Below are 20,316 nucleotides of genomic sequence, written 5' to 3'. Positions count from 1 at the left end.
TTATGATGAAGGAAAGCGCAGCATTTATTGCAGGTTCCAGGCAAGGAGCCCAGGCAGCTTAAAAACCAACAAATTCCACGATGACTTTCAGGGAAATGGTCTTAAACACAGGGTAAGGGTGAGGGTGAGGGGTGTGTGATCAGCTCAAGGATGTCTTCTGATTGGTTGGTGGTGACGTAATCGGGAGACATATCATCAAGCTTCTGGGTTCTATGACCGTGTAAGCAATATACAGTGAACATCTTCAACATGGTAGCGGATTACATATCTGTAAAACAGCATCAAGAATTTGGTTCAGAATACTGTCGATAGCTCTTGCTTCTGTTGCTGCTGCTAAGTCACTTCAGTAGTGTCCGACTCTGTGTGACCCCATAGACAGCAGCCCACCAGGCTCCCCCGTCCCTGGGATTCTCCAGGCAAGAACATTGGAGTGGGTTGCCATTTCCTTCCCCAGTGCAAGAAAGTGAAAAGTGAAAGTGAAGTCTCTCAGTCGTGTCCGACTCCTAGCGACCCCATGGACTGCAGCCCACCAGGCTCCTCTGTCCATGGGATTTTCCAGGCAAGAGTACTGGAGTGGGGTGCGGTTGCCTTCTCCCTATAGCTCTTGAGGAGGAACTAAAGGTCCTTGATGCTGATTAATGGTTAACCTATTATCACTTTGTTTTGCTTGACTGTTACCCTTTGCTTCTGCATTTGCTCACTTCAATTTTATCCTTGGAACTTGGGGAAGGCCTAGGAGGCTGAAGGTTTATAACCCTCATGGGTCAGAGGGCTGTCCCAGGATGCCCCCACAGGGTCCTGCTGGGTGACACATGTCAGAGGGATTAAGCAAACGGTCATGGCCATGGAGACCACACCAAGGGTGAACAAAGCTGTGGGGACTCTACATCGGTACTGAGAGTGATGCTCATGCCTTACATTCTGATTATATCTCTTAGTTAGGCTGAGACTTTGCTACAAAGTGGGGCAAAGTTAAAGAGAAAACCACAAGTTCAAAATGGCCTCACTTTTGTTGAAGCCCCTGACACCAATCCTAGGTGTAACACCTGACCTGACTGTAGCTTTGACCTTCCCCAGGAATGTAGTCTTAATCAGCCAGTCTGGAATTTTCTAGTCAGCATCCTTGAGGTAATCAGTCTCCTGGGACCTCTCCATCTTCAGGAGGAAGAAGAAATCTACCTGACCTCTTTTGCTAAACAGTGGTGAAGTGCACATCACGTAAAATTGACCATCTTCAGTGTACTAACTCAGACTGTAAAGAAGCCACCTGCAATGTGGGAGACCTGGGTTTGATCCCCGGGTTGGGAAGATCCCCTGGTGGAGGGCCTGGCAACCCACTCCAGTATTTTTGCCTGGAGAAGCTCCATGGAGAGAGGAGCCTGGCAGGCTCCAGTCGATGGGGTTGCGAAGAGTCCGGCATGATGGAGCCACCAGGTACACACACGAGTGTGCCTACAGTCCAGTGTCCACTCCTGTGGTTGTGCAAAAGTCACCACCATCCAACTCCAGAACCTTTTCATTTTGCAAAATTGGTCCTGACCTTTTAGATGTTGCTAACACACTCAAATGGCACCCCACTCCAGTACTCTTGCCTGGAGAATCCCCTGGACGATGGAGCCTGGTGGGCTGTAGTTCATGGGGTCGCTAGGAGTCGGACACAACTGACCGACTTCACTTTCACTTTTCACTTTCATGCATTGGAGAAGGAAATGGCAACCCACTCCAGTTATTCTTGCCTGGAGAATCCCAAGGACGGGGGAGCCTGATAGGCTACCGTCTATGGTGTCGCACAGAGTCGGACACGACTGAAGTGACTTAGCAGAACACATTCAAAAATTATAATACACGAGAAGGTCAAATAAGCCCAGGAATGGCCTTGGAAAGGATATACTGTGCCCTTTGATGTGTATGGTCTCATTGAACTCACACAATGGTCTGTGGGGTGGCTGGTCATGCTAACTCCACAGGTGAAGAGACTAAGGCTGGGAGAGGTGAAGTCGCTTGTCTAAGATTCCCCAGCCGATGAAAATGGCAGAGCCGGGGATCTGAGCTGGATTCAGTTTGATTCCAAGTTCTTTCAAGAAGCCCAGGGCCTTCTCACCAGGGGGATGACAGAGAGTAACAGAGACAAGAAGCCTACTAGTCCAGGATCCTGAGCGGGTGCCCCAGACAGAGACAGCGACAGAAGGACAGACTGGGGCAGCCAGAGGTGTGAACCCAGAACCACCTGGAGACGAGACTGGCTGGCACATTGGGTTCAAACAGCAGGACCCCCAAGGGGACGGGGCCCCACACCAAGCCCCTGGGGACGAGTGCTGGGTGGAGTCTGACCTGGAAGCTGATGTAGGACACATGCACGCAGCCGCAGATGGAGATGGCGTTGACTTTGTCGAAGGGCACACGGTGTACATAATCCAGGAAGATGCTCCCGTTCACCGTCACCTGTTGATGTGAGCACACATGGCAGGAGGGGGTCCAGGACCAGGTGGGAGCACACCCGTGCCGCTGGCACCCCTGCTTCCAGTCATTCAGGCCTGCATCTAGTTGACCTGCATCAATCTCCTGTAGGTCAGGGCAACAGCCTGCAGAGCTGTGCCAGTTGCAGGAACATGCTCGGGACCCTAAGTGCATCGAAGGGCAACTTCCACCTGACTCTAGTCCTTGGCTTCTTCGTTCTTCTGGTGTGTGTTTATCACAGTGGGTCTGTCTTTCTAGTCTCAGCTCTCCTGTGGTGTTATTGAAATATACATGCAAATGTCCATGGGGAGCAGAGAAGAAGTGATCTCAGGTTGTGTGATGAGGGGGTGGGGACATTCATGTTCACACAGAGAAAAAAGACACAGATGTACTCAGCTCCCCTCCCATCTCCCCAAGCCCAGAGACACCGCTCTGCTTGCAAAACCAATGTGCAGTGCCAGGCGGAACTAAGTCTTTAATAACCTCTGGATAAATGCAGCAACAAGGTAACAGGAAAACAAATATCCCCAGGGACCTGGAGTGGAAGAAGGGCTACGACAGAGAAATGGAAATAACTTGGACTGAAGGGCCCAGGAGGCCATAATCATCACGGTGACTTCTCCAGTGCTTACTTCCAGAGTAAAAGAAGCAACAGGTGAAGGTGTGTAAGGAGGTGAACGTGTGTAAGGAGACTGCGGCCTTACAGGAAATAGTCCTCTTCTCTGTACAAAGTGTTGCTCACGTGACTATTAAAAGGCTGCTCGCAGCACCTTATGTGGGGGCGGAACAGACAGCTGAAGAGAGGAGAGTTCCCACTCACCTTGAACGAGGACCTGTCTACATCGAAGCAGATCTCAAATTCACTCCCCTTCTGGAAGGGCATCTGCATCTTCTTCGCCTCCGACCCCCAGTTTCCTTGCTGCCTCGTGTTGCAGACCACATATCCGCCTCCATCAAACCGAGGGTTGAAGTGGAAGGCAATGTTGTTCGTGTCACTGATGCCCGTCTGAAAGTTCACTGAAAACCTAGGTCAAGGAACATCAGACAGTGTCCTGGCTTACTGCCAAGGGTGGGAAGAGGAGGTGCTCACTCTGACTGACATCGTCTGGGAGCCTGCATACAACCTGCGTGGCTGGTTGGTACCCATCCCTAGTCTCGTCCCATCCCTTTGGTTCACCGAATTTGCAGTGTGTTTTGTGCAGTTACCACATTTTGCCCTTACCCTGTGGTTTTCTAAAAGTAAGGAGGAAATGGGTAAAGAAATTTGTATCCAAGATGGAAGTAGAGGAATGTGCCTAGAAGTGAGAGTCTTTGGGGCCAAGTGGTGGCTCCCTGGAGGTCAGCCTGTGTCTGCTCAGTTGGGAAAGAGGACAAATGGAAAGAACAAGTGTATTGATGGGACACCTACAGAGATGGTGTCTAAAGGGGAGACACAGAAAAAGCCCTAGGTCTCTGGGCATGGGGACCTCAGAGTGTGGGTGTCTCCCTCTTCAGAGGGTGTCGTGTGTCCACCTGACCTGAGTGAGGTCAGCAGGCCTGGACCCTGACCCCAGATCTGCCCTGTTTGTCGTCTGCAATGCCCCAGGACCATGCTATCCTCAATCTGCCCCATGCACCAAAGGGGTGACTGCCTTCCTTCAGGGATGACAACTGAAACAGCCCAAGGGCACCCCTAAATAAGTATCTCTTGTTCCCATCTCACCTCAGAGGAAGCCCCTCACCATCTCCACCTCTTTTGGCTATAGCTGAAACTATCAGGTGAGGAGGGAAGACGAAAGGAGCTTCCAAGGGGCCTAGCTCACCAAAGGGATGCAGCAAGTCCTTGTTCTGCTCTTTCCCAGATGGAGCTCATGCCTGTCCCCCAACCAAGGTCCAGCCTGAATTATCCAATGAGCATCTCTCTCCCAACACCTTGCCTGAACTCAGTCCCCGTGTGGTTCCCAGTCTGCTTCTTGGGGTCACTCAGGCTCCCAGCTAACACGCAGCAGTCAGACGGCACGTCTGGCTCCCATGCCATCACCACAGAACCAGGCACTGCCCCACACCCACGGGTGGCCCTCAGTGGACATTCTACCAGCAGAGTGCTCTGTGTGCTTGTTTACTGTGGTTTCTTTGGCCTCATGGCTCGAGCTCTGGGTCATTGTATTCGAAGTTCAGTCCCAGAACTCCACCTCTGGGCTGGCCTGCTTCCCTCCCTAGACCATGAGCCTCCATTCCCCCTGTCTCTGCAGAGTCTGGTTAATGGTGCCCCGGATGCTACAGGTAGGTGGTAGGGGGCCTGAGCATTGTTGGCAGGCCGGGCCCTTGCCATCCCCTGAACTGGGTATGGGCAGCTTAGAGGAAGCTGTGTGGACCATCTGAGCTGACAGCACCCTGGTTCACTCAGGGCTGAGGCCGAGAGAGACAACAATCCCCCGTACCTGTTTTCGTCTGTGGAAAGAACACGCCCCATGACGGTGACCTTGTGTCCATCCTGGAGACCCCCTTCGATCCTCCCAGTGAAGGGAACAGGCTGTGGAGAGGAGACAGTGGTCAGTTGGCCTCCTCCTTCTGTCCATCCTCTTCAGCCCTGGCCGGGGCTGGCCTGGGTGTGGGGCAGCAACCTAGGGACCCAGTGCAGCCACGAACAGGACAGAAGGAGCCTCAGCTCCACGGACCTTCCAGTCCTGGAGCGAGGAAGTGACACAGATATTCTGAGGTTGGGAGAAGGAGCCCCTCAGGCTCTGAGAGGATGTGACAAGCTCAGATTGGCAGCTGGCAAAGGAGGAAGCAGCGAGTCCACAGCCCTGAGATGGGAAGGAACCAGGGGAGAGAGGGGGGTGGCTGGACCCCAAGCCAAGCTGCTAGTAAAGACCCAAGTCCTGGCTGGGGACTAGGGGTCCACCATGGACCGGAGAGACCCACCCACCTGTCCTCGAGGATACACCTTCTGCTCAGCTGAGCAGGCCAAGAAGAGGTAGGTCATCCTCCCCGTCCTGCCCACCCCACCCAGAGAACAATGTTGACCTTGACCTTTGTCCCCCCACAGCCTCAGAAAGTGCCTCTTCCCGGGTGCTCTCTGCAGCCAGGGGCAGCCCCCTTTCTGCTCCTGCTCCTGGGCTCCCATCCTTCCTCCAGGCCCCGGGAAGCCTCCCAAGTCCTCACTGGCGTCTCCACACACCTGTTCCCCATCACTTTGTCATGTTCTCTTTCCTGAGCCTCTTTAAGCACCCAGGCTTATGGTGAAGATGCTTCGTTTTAGAGCCAGGCATCCTTCAGGTTGGAATCCTGATTCTGCTGTTCATTACCTGAGTGGCCTTGGGAAGCTTATTAAACTTCTCTTTGCCTCAATTTCTTCATCCATGAAATGAGAACAAGTCCCAGCTTCTGGGTGACTTTGATGATTAATGAGAAAATATCTGTGGGGAGAGACTGGCACTTCCTTCCAGAATGCTTTTTATCTAACATGGTTGTACAAACTGCCTTCAACTCAGCTCTGTCTCCAAGTCAATTTTCCATTTTCACACTGTTGAAGTATTTTCTACCTTCGCCTCTAAGTAATATTTTACAAAGATTAAATGCTTACAGGAGCCAGGCAGGTGATTTGCATAGTTGAGCTGGCCAGGTAGGGGGCAGTCGGGAGTGGTGGAGACTGCAGCAAAGGAGGCACCATCCCCCTCATCTAAAGAGCAGCGTCCACTCGGCTGTGACCCGATCACCTTCCAGGCCCGGTGCTGTCAGAGCTTCCAAGTCTTCAGGAGGAGACTGAAATCTGAGCTTTTCCTTCTGTAAAACTTTCTAATTTGGGGGGCGAAATGCTCTGAAAAGGATTGTAGTAGATTTCCTTTGCTATAAGAGACATATAATGAAATATTTGCATTGGATTGATATATCTAAATTTTCTTCAAAGCAATCCTGGGGTGGAAAGGAAAGTTGAGCTGGGCAGAAATAAAGCAGATAGTCCATGAGTTGAAACTGAGTGACTGGTATGTGTGGATTATGATACTTATATCTCTGTATTGTACTTTCTCTTTGGCAATGAGTTAAAACACTGTCTGCAGGCCAAACAAAAAAAAATGTGCACCAGGTCAATTCAGTCCTAGTCCATGTCCTTCAGTTGTAGGATCACCCAGGATCCAGGGAAGCCCCTCCGAGCCCAGTGTGCACAGCTGGCCCTGGGAGATACCCGTTGATGCCAGAACCCCATTCAGACTGTACTCCTGGACCTTGGGTAGAGGTGTCTTTTGTGGCCCGCAGTTCTGTTCTGAATTCTGCCATTAAAAACTTTGGTGACATTAAGCAAATAACAACGTCTCTGCATCTCTGAGTTCTTTCTGTCAAAATCCGTGTCAGTGATTTTGGAGAAGTAGAATCAGCCTACCACAGGCTGACTAGAATGGTGCTCTTCCCTAATGAAGAATCGCCTCATTTGTTGGAGTTTGAAATCCCCCTAAGAGCCTTTCTCACCATCAGGAGAGACAAGGCTGAAAATGTATCCACCTGGCAGCATGGTCTCCTCCCTCAAGCATATTCACACTAAGTATAGAGTGATAGGACGGGTCCTCAGGGCACAGAAGGAAGGCAGGATGGTGGAAGCCCTGTGTGGATCATGGGGGCGGGCAGTACAGATTAATCTTTCGGAATGATTCCCCCCAAAAAAACTTCATGAGATTTTAATGTCTTAAATGGTGCCCTCACATTCTGAAACACAAGATGATTTCAAATTGAGTATAACCCGAAGACAAGATTACTCATTACTGCGTTCTAATAGCAAAGAATTAGAAATGAATCCAGAAGTCCGCCAGGAAGAAAATGGTGAAATTAATTATGGTATTTCCACACAACAGATCTAGGGAGACTTCACAAGAAGAGAGGAAGAAGGGACTACTTTGAGAACTGATAAGTAATATTGCCCTCTGTATTATTTTTTAAATGGGTAGGAGTGGCTATATACATATATTTACTTATTATAAAGAAAACTATTCTGGAAAGATTCAAAGAAACCACTAATATTTATTGACTCCAAGAAGGTTATGGTAGACTGAGTATTTACACCCTCTCCAGTTGCCCACCAAAAATGTCAACATTATAATTCCTAGAAGTTGTGAATATCTTACTTTACCCAGCAAAAGGGACTCTGCAGGTATGATTAAGAATCTTGAGATTGTGGGGATGGGGGTTATCTGGAATATCTGTATGGGCCCAATCGTCACAGGGTCTGCAAAGAGGGAGGCAGAGGAGGAGAGTCAGCTGTAGGAGACGTGACAGCAGAAGCAAGAAGCTGCGGCTTTAGAGAAGGAGGCAAGTGGAGAGTTCCCTGGGGGTCCAGCAGCGGTTAAGTATCTGCCTCCAATGCCGCGATTGAGGGTTAGATCCCTGGTTGCGGAACTAAGATCCCATGTGGGCCACAGCTAGAGAGCCCACGGGCCACAGTGAAAATGCCTTTTGCCACTGTTGAGACCTGATACAGTAAAAAAAAAAAAAAAAAAATCACAGGAGGAGGAAGGGGCCACAAGCCAAGGCAGGGGGGCAGCCTCTGGAAGTTGGAAAAAACAAGGACACATTCTCCCCTGAGGCTCCAGAAGGAAAAACTTTGCTGACATTGGATTTTAGATTTCCATCCTCAGAACTGTAAGGAAATACATTCATATGCTTTAAGCCTGGTGTGGCCGAAGACCCCTCTGTGCGTGCGTGTGTGTGTGTGATCTTAGCAGGAAAGACCAGCACAGGCCTTTGCTTCCTATGACCCAGCAAGATGGGTTTTTATGTTGGATTTATAGCCTCACAGATTACGCTGGCCTCCCAACTCCCTGTGCTGGCAGCTCTGATGTCACCAAGTCTCGTGACCTGTCTATAGTTGTGCTTTTGATTCCAAGGATTAGAGAGTAAAAACATGTCATCAGAGTAATAAACTGGTTGAAACTGGAAGCGTCTCCGGGTCCCCCATCTGATGGAGAACAAGACCCAAGTGACACATCCTGACTCAGACCACTGTGGAGGCACCCACCAGGCAGCCCAGCTTCCTCCAGCCCCACCGGGAGCCCTCACTAGACGGGCTGAAGGGCACTGGTCATTGCACAGAGCACACAGGCCACGCCAGGGCTCCGGGGGAGGTGGGCTTGAGTGGGGACCAAGCAGCTCCCCAGCACCTGATGCCCCATGCACCGCTCCCCATGAACGGCTCTGTCAGCCCACCTGCACAGCCTCTCAGGAAGCTGAGCCCAGGAGAGGCTCATACTGCAGGGCCAGGCCAGGATGCCGTGAACTAAGAAAGTCCTGGGACCCAGGCTGCCGCCTGCCTGCCTCCTCCTCCCCCAGGGTACTCTCTGTGGACAACCCCTTCCCCCAGGATGGGGGAAATCAAGACACCTCCCTCCTCAGCTCTTATCACCTAGGAACCTTACAAGTGGCCTGCATCTCTGTGAGCCTTAGTAATACATATATGTTGTGGAAATGATAAGGGTTTAAACCAGCTGTCCCAGTCTTTCTGGCCCCAGGGACTAGTTTCACGGGAGACAATTTTTACAAGGCTGGGAAGATGTGAGCAATGGGGAGTGGCTATAAATACAGACGGAGCGTCACTAGCTCATGAGCTGCTCACCTCCTGCCATGCAGCCCACTGCCTACCAGGCCATGCACAAACACCAGTCCATGCCTGGAGGTGGGGACCGCAGGATTAAACAAGGCTGCCTATGACAAGACCTCCACACGGGGGGTAAAAGTGCCCAGAAGAAAGCCCTTTGCACCTCACAGTGCTGGGGCAGCCTGCTCCCCGCTCCTGGGACAGTCTTTCTCAGACACCCTTGACCTGCCCTGGCTAGCTCTCTTAACCCTCAGATGCCAGATATCTCTTCAGGAGGTCTTTCCTCCTGCGCCCAGACTCCTAAAAATTCTAAACACTTTCAGAGCCCCCCACAGTGGGCCAGACACCTTTCAAACTCTCTCAACTTGCTACCTTGCTTGATCCTTAGCCGAGCTCTGGGTGGTGACTTGATTATTCCCATTAGATCCAAGCAGAAACTGAGGCCCAGGGAGGTAAAGTGACTTGCCTGAGGTCATCCAGCTAGTAAATGGCTGAACCCAGGGAGATCATCATCCAAGTAAGTGTCCTGAAGTGCCATGTTCCATAGTTATCCTGCCCAGAAGATGTTTATCCTCCTTCATGTTAAAATAAAAATGGAAATTCACTTTTCTATTTATTACTTAGACTCTTCTTCCCCCACTGAGCACCCAGAACAGGAGAGAGATCAGGAGGAAGCTCAGGAAACATTTGTCCCACGCACAAATCCTGGTGCCCCCTGGCCTTGAGCGGCACTGAGGAGATGGGCACAGGCAGAAGTGGGGGCAGGGCCGCCCTGGCTGGTGTCTGCCCTTCGTCTGTTCTCTTTGGAACGAGGCCTCCCCCGGCCTCCTGTCACCCCAGCAGGAGCTGTTTCCTCAGAGCCCCAGAGCTGCGTCCCCCTGGCCGAGGCCTCCCCCAGCCCTGGAACTCACAAGGTTTATGTAGGGAGGCTGGGTGTCCCTGAAGGCCAGTTCTTCATCGCCTTCGTGACCACTCTCGCTTTGCATGCTGTCCAGGTAGACTTCTGCAACAGGAATGACTCACCAAGATACAGAATTCAATGCAATTTAACTGTTATTCAGTGGGGAGGAGCCAGGAGGAGGAGAAAGTCAGTTTAGAGGAAGGAGAAAGGTAGGGAGGAAGACGGAGGACAGAAGTGGGTGCTCCTCTCCCAGGGCCTTCTCCCCTCTGCTCTCCTCCTCCCCTCCACCCCAAGTCAGAATAGTTCACGTAGGCTCAGACATTCTCACCACATGCACAGCTTCTGGAAGATGCTGCCCCTGAGCGTCATGTCCAGATAACAGTGTGTGTGATGGGGCGCTGCCTGGACATGGGGTGGCAGTGCTGCAGGAAGGCCTAGTTATACCCATTTTGCAGACCGGGAAACTAAGGCTCAGAGAATCTACAGGTCATATCCAAGGTCACACAGCTCACTAGCAGCAGCTTGAGCCATATAAGGCTACTCCACTTCTTCAGAAGGTATTCCTCCCCTTTAAAATTCTACTCCTCACCTAAAAGCACAATCATATAAAAAGAAATATTTTGCAAATAGAAAACCCGGTGGTGGAGGTTCCCTTATCTTTGTGCATAATGATGCCCCGGGAACTTCTGACCCCTCCTCTCTGTGAATTTCTCTCTCTTCTCTCTTGATTCAGGGCTTTAGAATGGGGATCAGAGACATCTCAGACATAATAGAATATTCCAAGTGACATTGAGTTGGAGGCAATATATTGAAAACTCTCTTTAATTGGTTCCAGTACCTTGTTAATGGAAATGTTTGACTGAAACAGACTCAGGATCAGCTTTTGTCGGAAAGGGGTTTGGGAGGAAACACACAGCAACAACAGACTTAGCGGAGATTAAGTAGGCCCCACCATGTGCTAGAGACGGGACCCATGTCCAGCCAGGACAAGCAGCTGAGGGGCCTATAGGTACTGAGTGTGGAGCCGGTGCCCTGGGGCTGAGAACCTGTCTGCACCTCTCTCTGTTCTTGGGCTTGCCTCGGTGCCCCAGAATTTGCAAAGACTGACTTATTTGAGATGTTCCCATAGATTGAGCACACATGCCTCCTCTGTCCACCCTCCGTCCACCCTCCGTCCCCACTACATTCCTAGATCAACCACAATGTGACTGGATTTAAGGGGCAGATGGCACAGTTGAAGCAGAAAGGAGGAAAAGAAGGGGAAATGCTTTGCAATCCTGTTTGACACCAGGAACACGGGGACCATCACCTCATCTACTGGGATAAAGATCACTGAATTCTCATTCAGTACAGGTTGGAGTGTAAAATGCAAGCGGGTTGGAGACTTGTTCGTGGGTCTTCTGCCTCTACTGTGTCCAGGCTCTTCTGCTTCTAGATATTTACCCAAGAGAGATGAAAACATATGCATGCACGCATGACAGCCTCACTCACCGTAGCCCCACACTGGAATCACGCTGTCCACGAGCAACAGAAAGGAAAAATGAGTGATGATGTGACCACAATGGACTAGGCCTTGGCAATAAAAAGGGGCCAAAGATATAGGCACGATCATCAGAGACACTCACAGCTGCGCACAGGAGCCAGGCACGAGTGAGCACAGGCTGGGAGTCTTTATTAGATATAATCCAACAACAGTCAGAAAAGCGATGGCCCATGGCGGCCCCAACTGGGAGGAACCCGGAGGAATCATCTGGGCGCTGGGAATGTCCTGGAGCTTGACCCGGATGATGGTCACACAGCTGTTTACGACATAAAAACTCATCCAACAGACTAGAGTCCATGTGTTTACTTGAACCATAACTCAATAAATACTGTTTTGTTTTTTTTTTTTTTTAATTCTCAGAGCCCAGGGAGACACAGAGACAGCTAGAGTTCCAGCAAAGACACTTTGGCATCATCAGACTACTTGGAAGCTGCCATTCACTCGTCAAGTCGTGTCTGACTCTTTGCAACTCCATGGACTGCAGCGTGCCAGGCTCCTCTGTACTACACTATCTCCTGGAGCTTGCTCAAATTCATGTCCATTGAGCCAGTGATGCTATCTAACCATCACATCCTCTGTTGTCCCTTTCTCCTCCTGCCTCCAATCTTTCCCAGCATCAGGGCCTTTTCCAATGAATGGGCTCTTCACATCAAGTGGCCAAAGTACTGGAGCTTCAGCCTCAGCACAAGTTCTTCCAATGCATATTCCAGGTCGATTTCCTTTAGGTTTGATTGGTTTGATCTCCTTGCTGTTCAAGGGACTGTCAAAGAGTCTGCTCCAGCACCACAATTCAAAAGCATCCGTTCTCCGGTGTCAACCTTCTTTATGGGCCAACATTCACATCTGTACATAGCTATTGGAAAGACCATAGCTTTGACTATGAGTATTTGTTGGCAAAGTGATGTCTCTGCTTTTTAAAATGCTGTCTGGGTTTTTCATAGCTTTCCTTCCAAGGAGCAAGCATCTTTTAACTTCATAGCTGCAGTCACCACCTGCAGTGATTTTGGATCCCAAGAAGCCTTGGACCAACACTAGTACGTGACCTGAAGGTGGGGGACCCCTGGTTTAAACAAGGCATCCTGTGATGGGGCCTCCACACTGGAAGTCAAAAGGTGCAGAAGGAAGCCCTCTGCAGCCCACAGTTCAGGAGCACCTGCCGGGGTCCAGCCCCAGTGGATCCAGGGAAATGCAAAGGGGAGATGGCATGGTGAGGAAATCTTATTTATTTAAAAATATAAGATTAGGAAATAATAGTATAGTAGGAAAATTTAGTGGAAAAAAAGAGACTGAATAACTTGGTTTACGTGGAAAACCAATAAAACTTCAGGACAAGAAGTTTGCACCATCTACGTAGGCCACCGGTGCCCGTTTGAATATCGGAGGGTGCCCCACCTTGGGCTCCCTCTCTCACGGATCTTAGAAGCCGGGGCAAGTAAGTAGACATGGTGAGCCTCCCCGCTCCAGATGGGAATTCAGCCTAAAAAGGAGAGAAGGAGAATAGACCACACGGGGGAAATCAGTCTTTCCAGTGACTGGCCCATCCTCTATTGTCCAGAAAGGCCTTTTATACCCCTTTTTTTTTGTACATAGAGATCAATGGATAATATAAAATTATGCATTGTCAACAGCCCTGACTCTCGTCGAGACCAGGCTTTTTCTCTGCACACCTAGGTGTATATACAAGTCTTAGGTGATTTATATCATCTTCTGGCCAGAAGGCCAATTAGCATTTTACGGCCCTTTTTTGATAAGGGTTTGTCAACCAGAAGACTTATTGGCCCTAACAGTGTTGTTCTTCCCAAAGTCTGGTGCCACTCTCAGAAAGCACTAAATAAAGTTACATTCTTACATAGCAAGGATACAACAATTCATAACAATGAAAGAAGTACAGTGATTTTTAACAAAGAGAAAAGTAATTAACTCAAAAGTCTAGTGTTGCTAACATCAAAACTACTATATTCCTTTTTCTATATCCCAATTACATTGATTAATATCCTTCAGGTACCTAAAAGAAAAAGAATATGGAGGCCTGGCAGCAGTCATTGAGTCAACAGTGAAACCCATCACTGTTGATATGATTTTTAGCTCTTTAGAAAAGGCTCTGTATCTTTAAGATGCTTTAAGCTTTGTGCCTCTCGCTGTTGGGGGGCTATAAACAATTCACAAGTTGTAAAAAGTCCCGGGGAACCTGTCGGGCAAGTTAGAGAGCCATCAGTGGGGTTAGAGCTGAAACATTCTTTTTATATGCAAGAGACTGTAAACTGGAGCCCTAAGTTAATTCCTTTTAGAGGCAAAAGAGTGGAAAACACAGTACAATAAGGCAGGCAGACTCTGGTTTTGGGGGGTAGATGTTCAGGAAAACCCAGGGGGAACACCTGAAGCCAGATCACGCCTTTGCGTTTTGTCCAGCTTCCTTCCTCATGACCTTTGCCATGGGCGGGATTCCTCACGCTGGCTCCCTGCTGGCACCCAGCTCCCCCTAACACCTGAGATGGCCCCTTCTCAAACTCCCTTGACCTGCCCTGCCTTGCTCTCTTGCCCCTCAGAGAGCTGACACCTCCTCAGGAGGCCTTCTCTGCTGCGCCCAGTCTCTTAACAACCCTAAACACTTTCAGAGTTCCTGCAGTGGGACAGACACAACTCAAGCTCTCTCAATCTTCATTCAAGCTCACTTCGTCTTTCCCCCAGATCTGGGCAGTGACTCCAGGATTAACCCCATTATATAGATACAGAAACTGAGGCCCAGAGAGGGACAGTAACTTGCTTGAGGTCATCCAGCTAGTAAATGGTTCGGCACAGAGAGGCCATCTTTAGAGTATGTCCCTTGCCGCCATGCTGGCTTGTTACCCACCCCAGAAGCCCTGCTCCCTTCATGCAAAACAATCATCATTTTCCCAGTTCTTACTTAGAACAGTGGAGGCACCCACCGTGAGCTCAGGAAACGTTTGTCAGATGCAGGAATCCTGGGGATGCTCACCCGCTGCAGTCCTGAGCAGCACCCAGGAGATGGTCACGGAGAAGCTGGTCTGCCCTTCCGTGTTCTTTTCAGGTTGCTGCTCCCCTCCTCTCTCACCGCAGGAGTTGTTTTCTTAGAGCCCCAGAGCTGCTTCCTGTCCACCGGGACGCACCCCACCCCCAGCCCAGGAACTCCCTCGTGTCTGTAAGGAGACTGTGTGTCCACGAGCGCCATCTCTCCACTGCCTCTGTGGGCACTGTCACTTTACACACTGGCCAGGAAGACCACTGCACCCGGAGAACTTAAAAACGTATAGAAACCAAAGCAACTGGACTATTACCCAGTGGGGGAGGATCCAGGAGATGATGTAGGTTTAGAAACAGGGAGAAAGGCAGGGAGGGGAGGAGAGGGTGGAAGTGGGTGCTCCTCACCCAGGGCCCTTTCCCCTCTGCTGGCCTCCTGTGATCTGCACTGAGATCCAATAGTGCATAGAGGTTCATGTCGGCTCAGAGATCCTGACCACACTCATACTGCAGGGAGCTTCTAGACGTCACTGTTCCTGAGAACGTGGCTGTCTCTTGAGGGTCCAGAGAGAAACAGAGCTGCTTGGTGGGGCCCGGGCAGCTGGGTGCTACTGGTGCATGGGGTAGGAGGTTGTGCTGGGAAGGCCTGGTTATACCCATTTTCCAGATAGGGAAACTGAGGCTCAGAGTGTTTAAAGGTCATTCCAAAAGTTATACAGTTCATTAGTGATAGCCTGAGCCATATGTGCCTTCTTGGGGCTTCAAAAAGGGATATATTCCCTCTAAAATTCTATTTCTCACATAAAAACCTAGTAATGGAGGGATTTCCCTGGTGGTTTAGTGGTGATGACTCTGTGTTTCCACTGCAGGGGGGATGGGTTCAATATTTGGTCAGGGAACTAAGAACAGGCATACAGCATGGTGCAGTCAGAAAAGAGAGAGAGAGAGAAAAGAAAAACAAATCAATATATGATCAGATGGAAAGAAATATTTTATAAATATGAATAGAAAACCTTATCATGAAGGTACCTTATCATTGTGTTTAATGATGCCCCAGGAGCTTCTGATCCCTGCTCTCTAAGAATTTCTCTCTCCCTTCTTTTCTCTTCTCTCCCTTCCTTCTGGGCTCTAGACTGGGAGCGGAGAAGATTTAGACATTCTAGAACTTTCTGAATGACATGGAGGTGGGTCACTGTGTGGAATAAATGTCTCATATTGGCTCCAGCACCTTGTTAAAGGAAATGATTGACTAAAACAGAGACTAGGATCAGCTGGGTAGCAAAGTGGGGTAGGGAGGAAACGCATAGCTTACCTGATGTCAAGCGGGACCCCGCTCTTTGTTCGAGAGGGGGCCCTGGGGTGCAGCCTGGACGAGCAGCTGAGGGTCCTACAGGCACCAAGTGGGGAGCAGGGGAGCAGGTGCCCCAGGGCCACACACGGGTCTGCACCTCTCTCCCTTCTGGCTCTTGCCTGGGTTCTCAGAATTTGCAAAGGCTGACTTCTCTGAGATGTTCTCATAGACGGAGCCCACTTGCCTCCTCCCTCCACCCTCCATCCCCACTAGATTCCTGAGTCAACTAGAATATGACTGGATTTAAGGGGCAGATGACATACCTGGAACAGAAAGGGGGAAAAGAAGGAGAGATTCTTTGCAATCCTCTTCAAAACCCGGGATACGGGAAATTTTTCCTCATTGACTGGAATAGGAAGCAACTGGAACTCATTCACCACAGGTTGGAGTCAAAATACAACAGCGTTGGAAACTTGGTGGATTATAATAAAGTTAACCCTCTACCTCTCCTATGTCCTGGCTCCTCTGCTCCTAGGTATTCGCCAAAGAGAGATCAGAACAGATGTACATGTGCTTAACAGCTTCACTCGTCACAGCCCCTCACTGGAAACAGCACTGTTTAAAACAGGAGAAAGGGAACAGTGAATGCTCTTTGCAAACCCTTGGGCTATAGACCAGGCTCCTCTGCCTGTGGATTTATCCAGGCAAGAGTATTGGTACAGGTTGCCATTCTCTCCTCCAGGGGATCTTCCCACCCCGAGATCCAACCCATGTCTCCTGGGTCTCCTGCATTGGCAGGCAGATGCTTTACTACTGAGCCACCTGGGAATCGCCTGCTATGGACTAGCCCTCAGCAAGGAAATGGGACTGAGGATAAAGGCAAGGTCTTCAGTGAACCTCACCGTTGAGCACAAGAGCCAGACACAAGTGAGCACACCCTGGGAGCATTCTGATCACAGAAAATCCAGAAACGGGTCAGAAAAGCAATGGCTTATGAGGGGCACCACATGGGAGGGACCCGAAGGAGTCATCTGGGTGCCGGGAATGTCCTGGAGCTTGACTTGAATGGTGGTCATACAGCTGTTTATGGCATAGAAACTCATCCAGCAGACTAGGGTCTGTGTGTTTACATGGACCGCACCTCAATAAGGTACTGTTTAAAAAACACCGCAGGCCAAGTGCAGTGGCACAGTGCGTGAGAATCCACCTCACCATGCAGAGAAGGCGGGTTTGATCCTTGGTCCTGGGAGACTCCACATGCGGTGCCACGATTACTGAGCCCAGGTTCTGGAGGCCACTTGCCGTAAATACTGAATCCCACACCCCTAAGCCAGGCTCAGCAATGAGAAACCATACATGGCACTGAAGAAGCCCCCACTTGCTGAAACTAGAGAAAGCCAGTGCAAAGCAACAAAGAATAAGCACAGACAAAGGAAAATGAAATAAGTGAGTGAACTTTTAAAAATTTAGAAACTACCCCAAAACTCTCAGAGCCCAGGGAGAAACAGGGACAGCTCGAGGTCAAGCGGACATGCACTGTGACATCTCCAGGTGATTTGGAAGTGAGTCACAGTGAGACCAGCCCAAAAAGGAGAGCCCAGGGGCCTCTGCTCCAGCCCTGTAGGGAGGGCCTAATGCCAAACCCAAAGGCCAGTGGGTTTTTGGATGAATAAAGGCCGTAAGGCGGTGTCTCCAAGACCCAGTGGCTGGCACAGCTGACCTCCGCAACCTGGCCTCACCGTGTGTGCAGTCACTGAGACCTTGCCCAGGACCTGGCTTGGGGTGAGAGGCAGCCCTCAAGCTCCGTTATTTAAAGTCCAGACACTTGTCTGAGATTCTCTGTCCTCTGCACTGTAGACCATGGGATCTGTTCCAAATGTGTCGGCCACCTCACCCTCTCAAAGAGCCAGAACCTGACAAGTGTGGATGAGGACAAGGAGAAAGAAGGCCTTTTGTGTGTTGGTGGGACGCTAAACGGTGAGGCTGTGATGGGAAACACAGTGTACATGCTTGACCCTAAGAGACTGGCATTAAGCTCCTGATTGCTAAAGTGTCCATTTCAAAGACACTCATCTTTTGTAAACGTGGTGTCAGCTGTGTGACAGCTTCTAGATAAGCCACCACGCTTGCCCCATCCATCAAGTTCTCCTTTCTAGGAAACCCTGGGCAACCTAGAAAACTGTTTGAGTGACCCCACATGTTGCTTCCTGCCCCATGGTTCCTGCGTAACCACCCTACATTTGGACCCCAATAAAAGCGGAGCCCCAACCTGTGCTCTCACCCCCTCCTTCCCACTGGCCACTGTGCTATGTGGCCCTTAGGGCTTGAGAGTAATAATCCTCGTTTTTTTCAAAGCTACCTGATGGTTGTTGCTGAGCTGTGTCTTGAAGTCGTGATAAGGACCACAGGGGCCCATCTGGCCACAGTACTAGCTCCAGCTGGCCTAATGTCTTTGGGGCTCCCATGAGTAGTAAGGACCCACGTGAGTGCCCCCAGGATTCCTGAACAGAGAGCATCACTATGCATAGTCTGAGACCGACCCTACAAAACAGTACGGATGTTCCTTTAACAACTAAACACAGAATTACCATCTGGTCCAGCAATTTCACGTCTGGGTCAGATGGGAAAGAATCTGCCTGCAATGCAGGACACCTGGGTTTGATCCCAGGGTCAGGAAGATCCCCCGGAGAAGATCATGGCAACCTACTCCAGTACTCTTGCCAGGAGAATCCCACAGACAGAAGAGCCTGGCAGGCGACAGGCCACAGGGTTGCAAAAAGTCAGACAAACTGAAGCAACTTACCACTGCCAGCAATTCCATGTCTGGCTATATAGCCTAAAGAACTGAAAGCAGAGGCTTGAAGAGAGATGTGTACACCCATGTACCTGGCATTATTTACAGCAGCCAAGAGCTAGAAGCAACACCGGTGTCCATCGATGGATGACTACATAAACAAAATGAGGTCTATACATACAATGCCGTGTCATTCAGCCCTAAAAAGGAAGTGAATTCTGCCACAAGTGACAACCTGAATGTTGGGGAATGAAGAAATTTTCCTCTACCCTTCTAGTTTCTTCTGGCGGGTCTAAGATCAGATTGACATGAGACACAATAAAAGGAAAACAATCTAACAAAGGTATAGTAACACTTGCATACATAGGAGAGACCCAGGGGAACTACCCACCAAAAGGGTCAAAACCATCACTTTATTTTTTTTTATTTTTATTTTTTTTTTAATTTTAAAATCTTTAATTCTTACATGTGTTCCCAAACATGAACCCCCCTCCCACCTCACTCCCCATAACATCTCTGTGGGTCATCCCCATGCACCAGCCCCACGCATGCTGTATCTTGTGTCAGACATAGACTGGTGATTCAATTCTTACATGATAGTATACATGATAGAATGCCATTCTCCCAAATCATCCCACCCTCTCCCTCTCCCTCTGAGTCCAAAAGTCCGTTATACACAGCAGTGTCTTTTTTCCTGTCTTGCATACAGGGTCGTCATTGCCATCTTTCTAAATTCCATATATATGTGTTAGTATACTGTATTGATGTTTTTCTTTCTGGCTTACTTCATTCTGTATAATCGGCTCCAGTTTCATCCATCTCATCAGAACTGATTCAAATGAATTCTTTTTAACGGCTGAGTAATACTCCATTGTGTATATGTACCACAGCTTTCTTATCCATTCATCTGCTGATGGACATCTAGGTTGTTTCCATGTCCTGGCTATTATAAACAGTGCTGCGATGAACATTGGGGTACATGTGTCTCTTTCAATTCTGGTTTCGTCGGTGTGTATGCCCAGCAGTGGGATTGCTGGAAAACCATCACTTTAAATAACACCTCCAGCTAAAGTCACAAGAGGACGTTGAGGGCAATGGTTTGGGACTTCAAAGATGAGGAAGGCTACTCACAGAAGAGTCAGTGTTTGGTATGTCGTGTTTGCTGGGTGCAGAGTGGACTCTGACCTCCACACCTCGTTGTGCTCTTCTGTGAATATCACTGCTCGCGGCTCTATTTCTGCACCAGGTCCTTTGTCTGCATTCTTTGCTGCAGTTGTTCAGTTCCGTCGCTCAGTCGTGTCCAACTCTTTGCAACCCCGTGTTGAGGAGGAGGTAAAAGAAAAAATTTGTGTCTTCAGTTTCTTAAGAAGAATCAGCCTAAATGAATACTCATTCCAAAGTGACACATTTACGGGCGGCACCCTTGGCTCCCCTGCACTCTCTAAGTTTCGTCTCTCCTCATCTGTGAGTTGTAGCTAATCACAGGCCTCCTTTGATATGACTGTCGGGAGCACTGAGTGAGCTGAGGCTGGGAGGGCATTTAGTCTGACTATGACTCACCAAACTCAGTCCCAGATATCTTCTACCATCTTGATTTTGAATCACTAAGAGCAAAACTTCCTTTTAATCTCCTTGAGAGGGACTGTACCAGATCATCCCAACTGCATGGATGACAGTCAAGCTCTTGAATCCTGGATATATGTCTCAGGACTGAAGAAGACCCTGCATGGCACCTGGTCCTGTCCAAGTGATGGAGACTTCAGAATCAAACTGAGGACGCAGGGCAGTG

The 20,316-nt window shown here is 49.6% G+C and overlaps 1 protein-coding gene across 9 annotated transcripts; it reads right to left on the bottom strand.

Annotated features, from left to right (window-relative positions):
* LOC138447275 (galectin-9-like) lies at positions 1-15,575 on the bottom strand. 9 transcript variants are annotated; one of them, XM_069602940.1, is made up of 9 exons: positions 14,391-14,534; positions 9,931-10,509; positions 9,486-9,594; positions 7,559-7,654; positions 6,023-6,234; positions 4,878-4,969; positions 3,278-3,482; positions 2,332-2,442; positions 1-268 (listed from the first exon to the last, which is right to left on the bottom strand). In XM_069602940.1, exons 5-9 carry the CDS (start codon positions 6,116-6,118, stop codon positions 245-247), a joined length of 528 nt encoding a protein of 175 aa, XP_069459041.1. In that variant the 5' UTR covers positions 6,119-6,234; positions 7,559-7,654; positions 9,486-9,594; positions 9,931-10,509; positions 14,391-14,534; the 3' UTR covers positions 1-244. The 9 variants fall into 9 exon arrangements, with proteins under 9 accessions (XP_069459041.1, XP_069459042.1, XP_069459037.1 ...); XM_069602941.1 differs by lacking the exons at positions 6,023-6,234; positions 7,559-7,654; positions 9,486-9,594 and adding exons at positions 11,412-12,940; positions 15,472-15,575 and having other exon boundaries at positions 14,391-15,341; XM_069602936.1 differs by lacking the exons at positions 7,559-7,654; positions 14,391-14,534 and adding an exon at positions 11,412-12,840 and having other exon boundaries at positions 6,023-6,285.
* Between the last annotated feature and the right edge of the window lie 4,741 nt (positions 15,576-20,316).

This window comes from Ovis canadensis, chromosome 11 (genome assembly GCF_042477335.2).
Source record: "Ovis canadensis isolate MfBH-ARS-UI-01 breed Bighorn chromosome 11, ARS-UI_OviCan_v2, whole genome shotgun sequence".
In the NCBI taxonomy this organism is placed as follows: Eukaryota; Metazoa; Chordata; class Mammalia; order Artiodactyla; family Bovidae; genus Ovis; species Ovis canadensis.
This window is presented reverse-complemented; position numbering and strand designations above follow the sequence as displayed.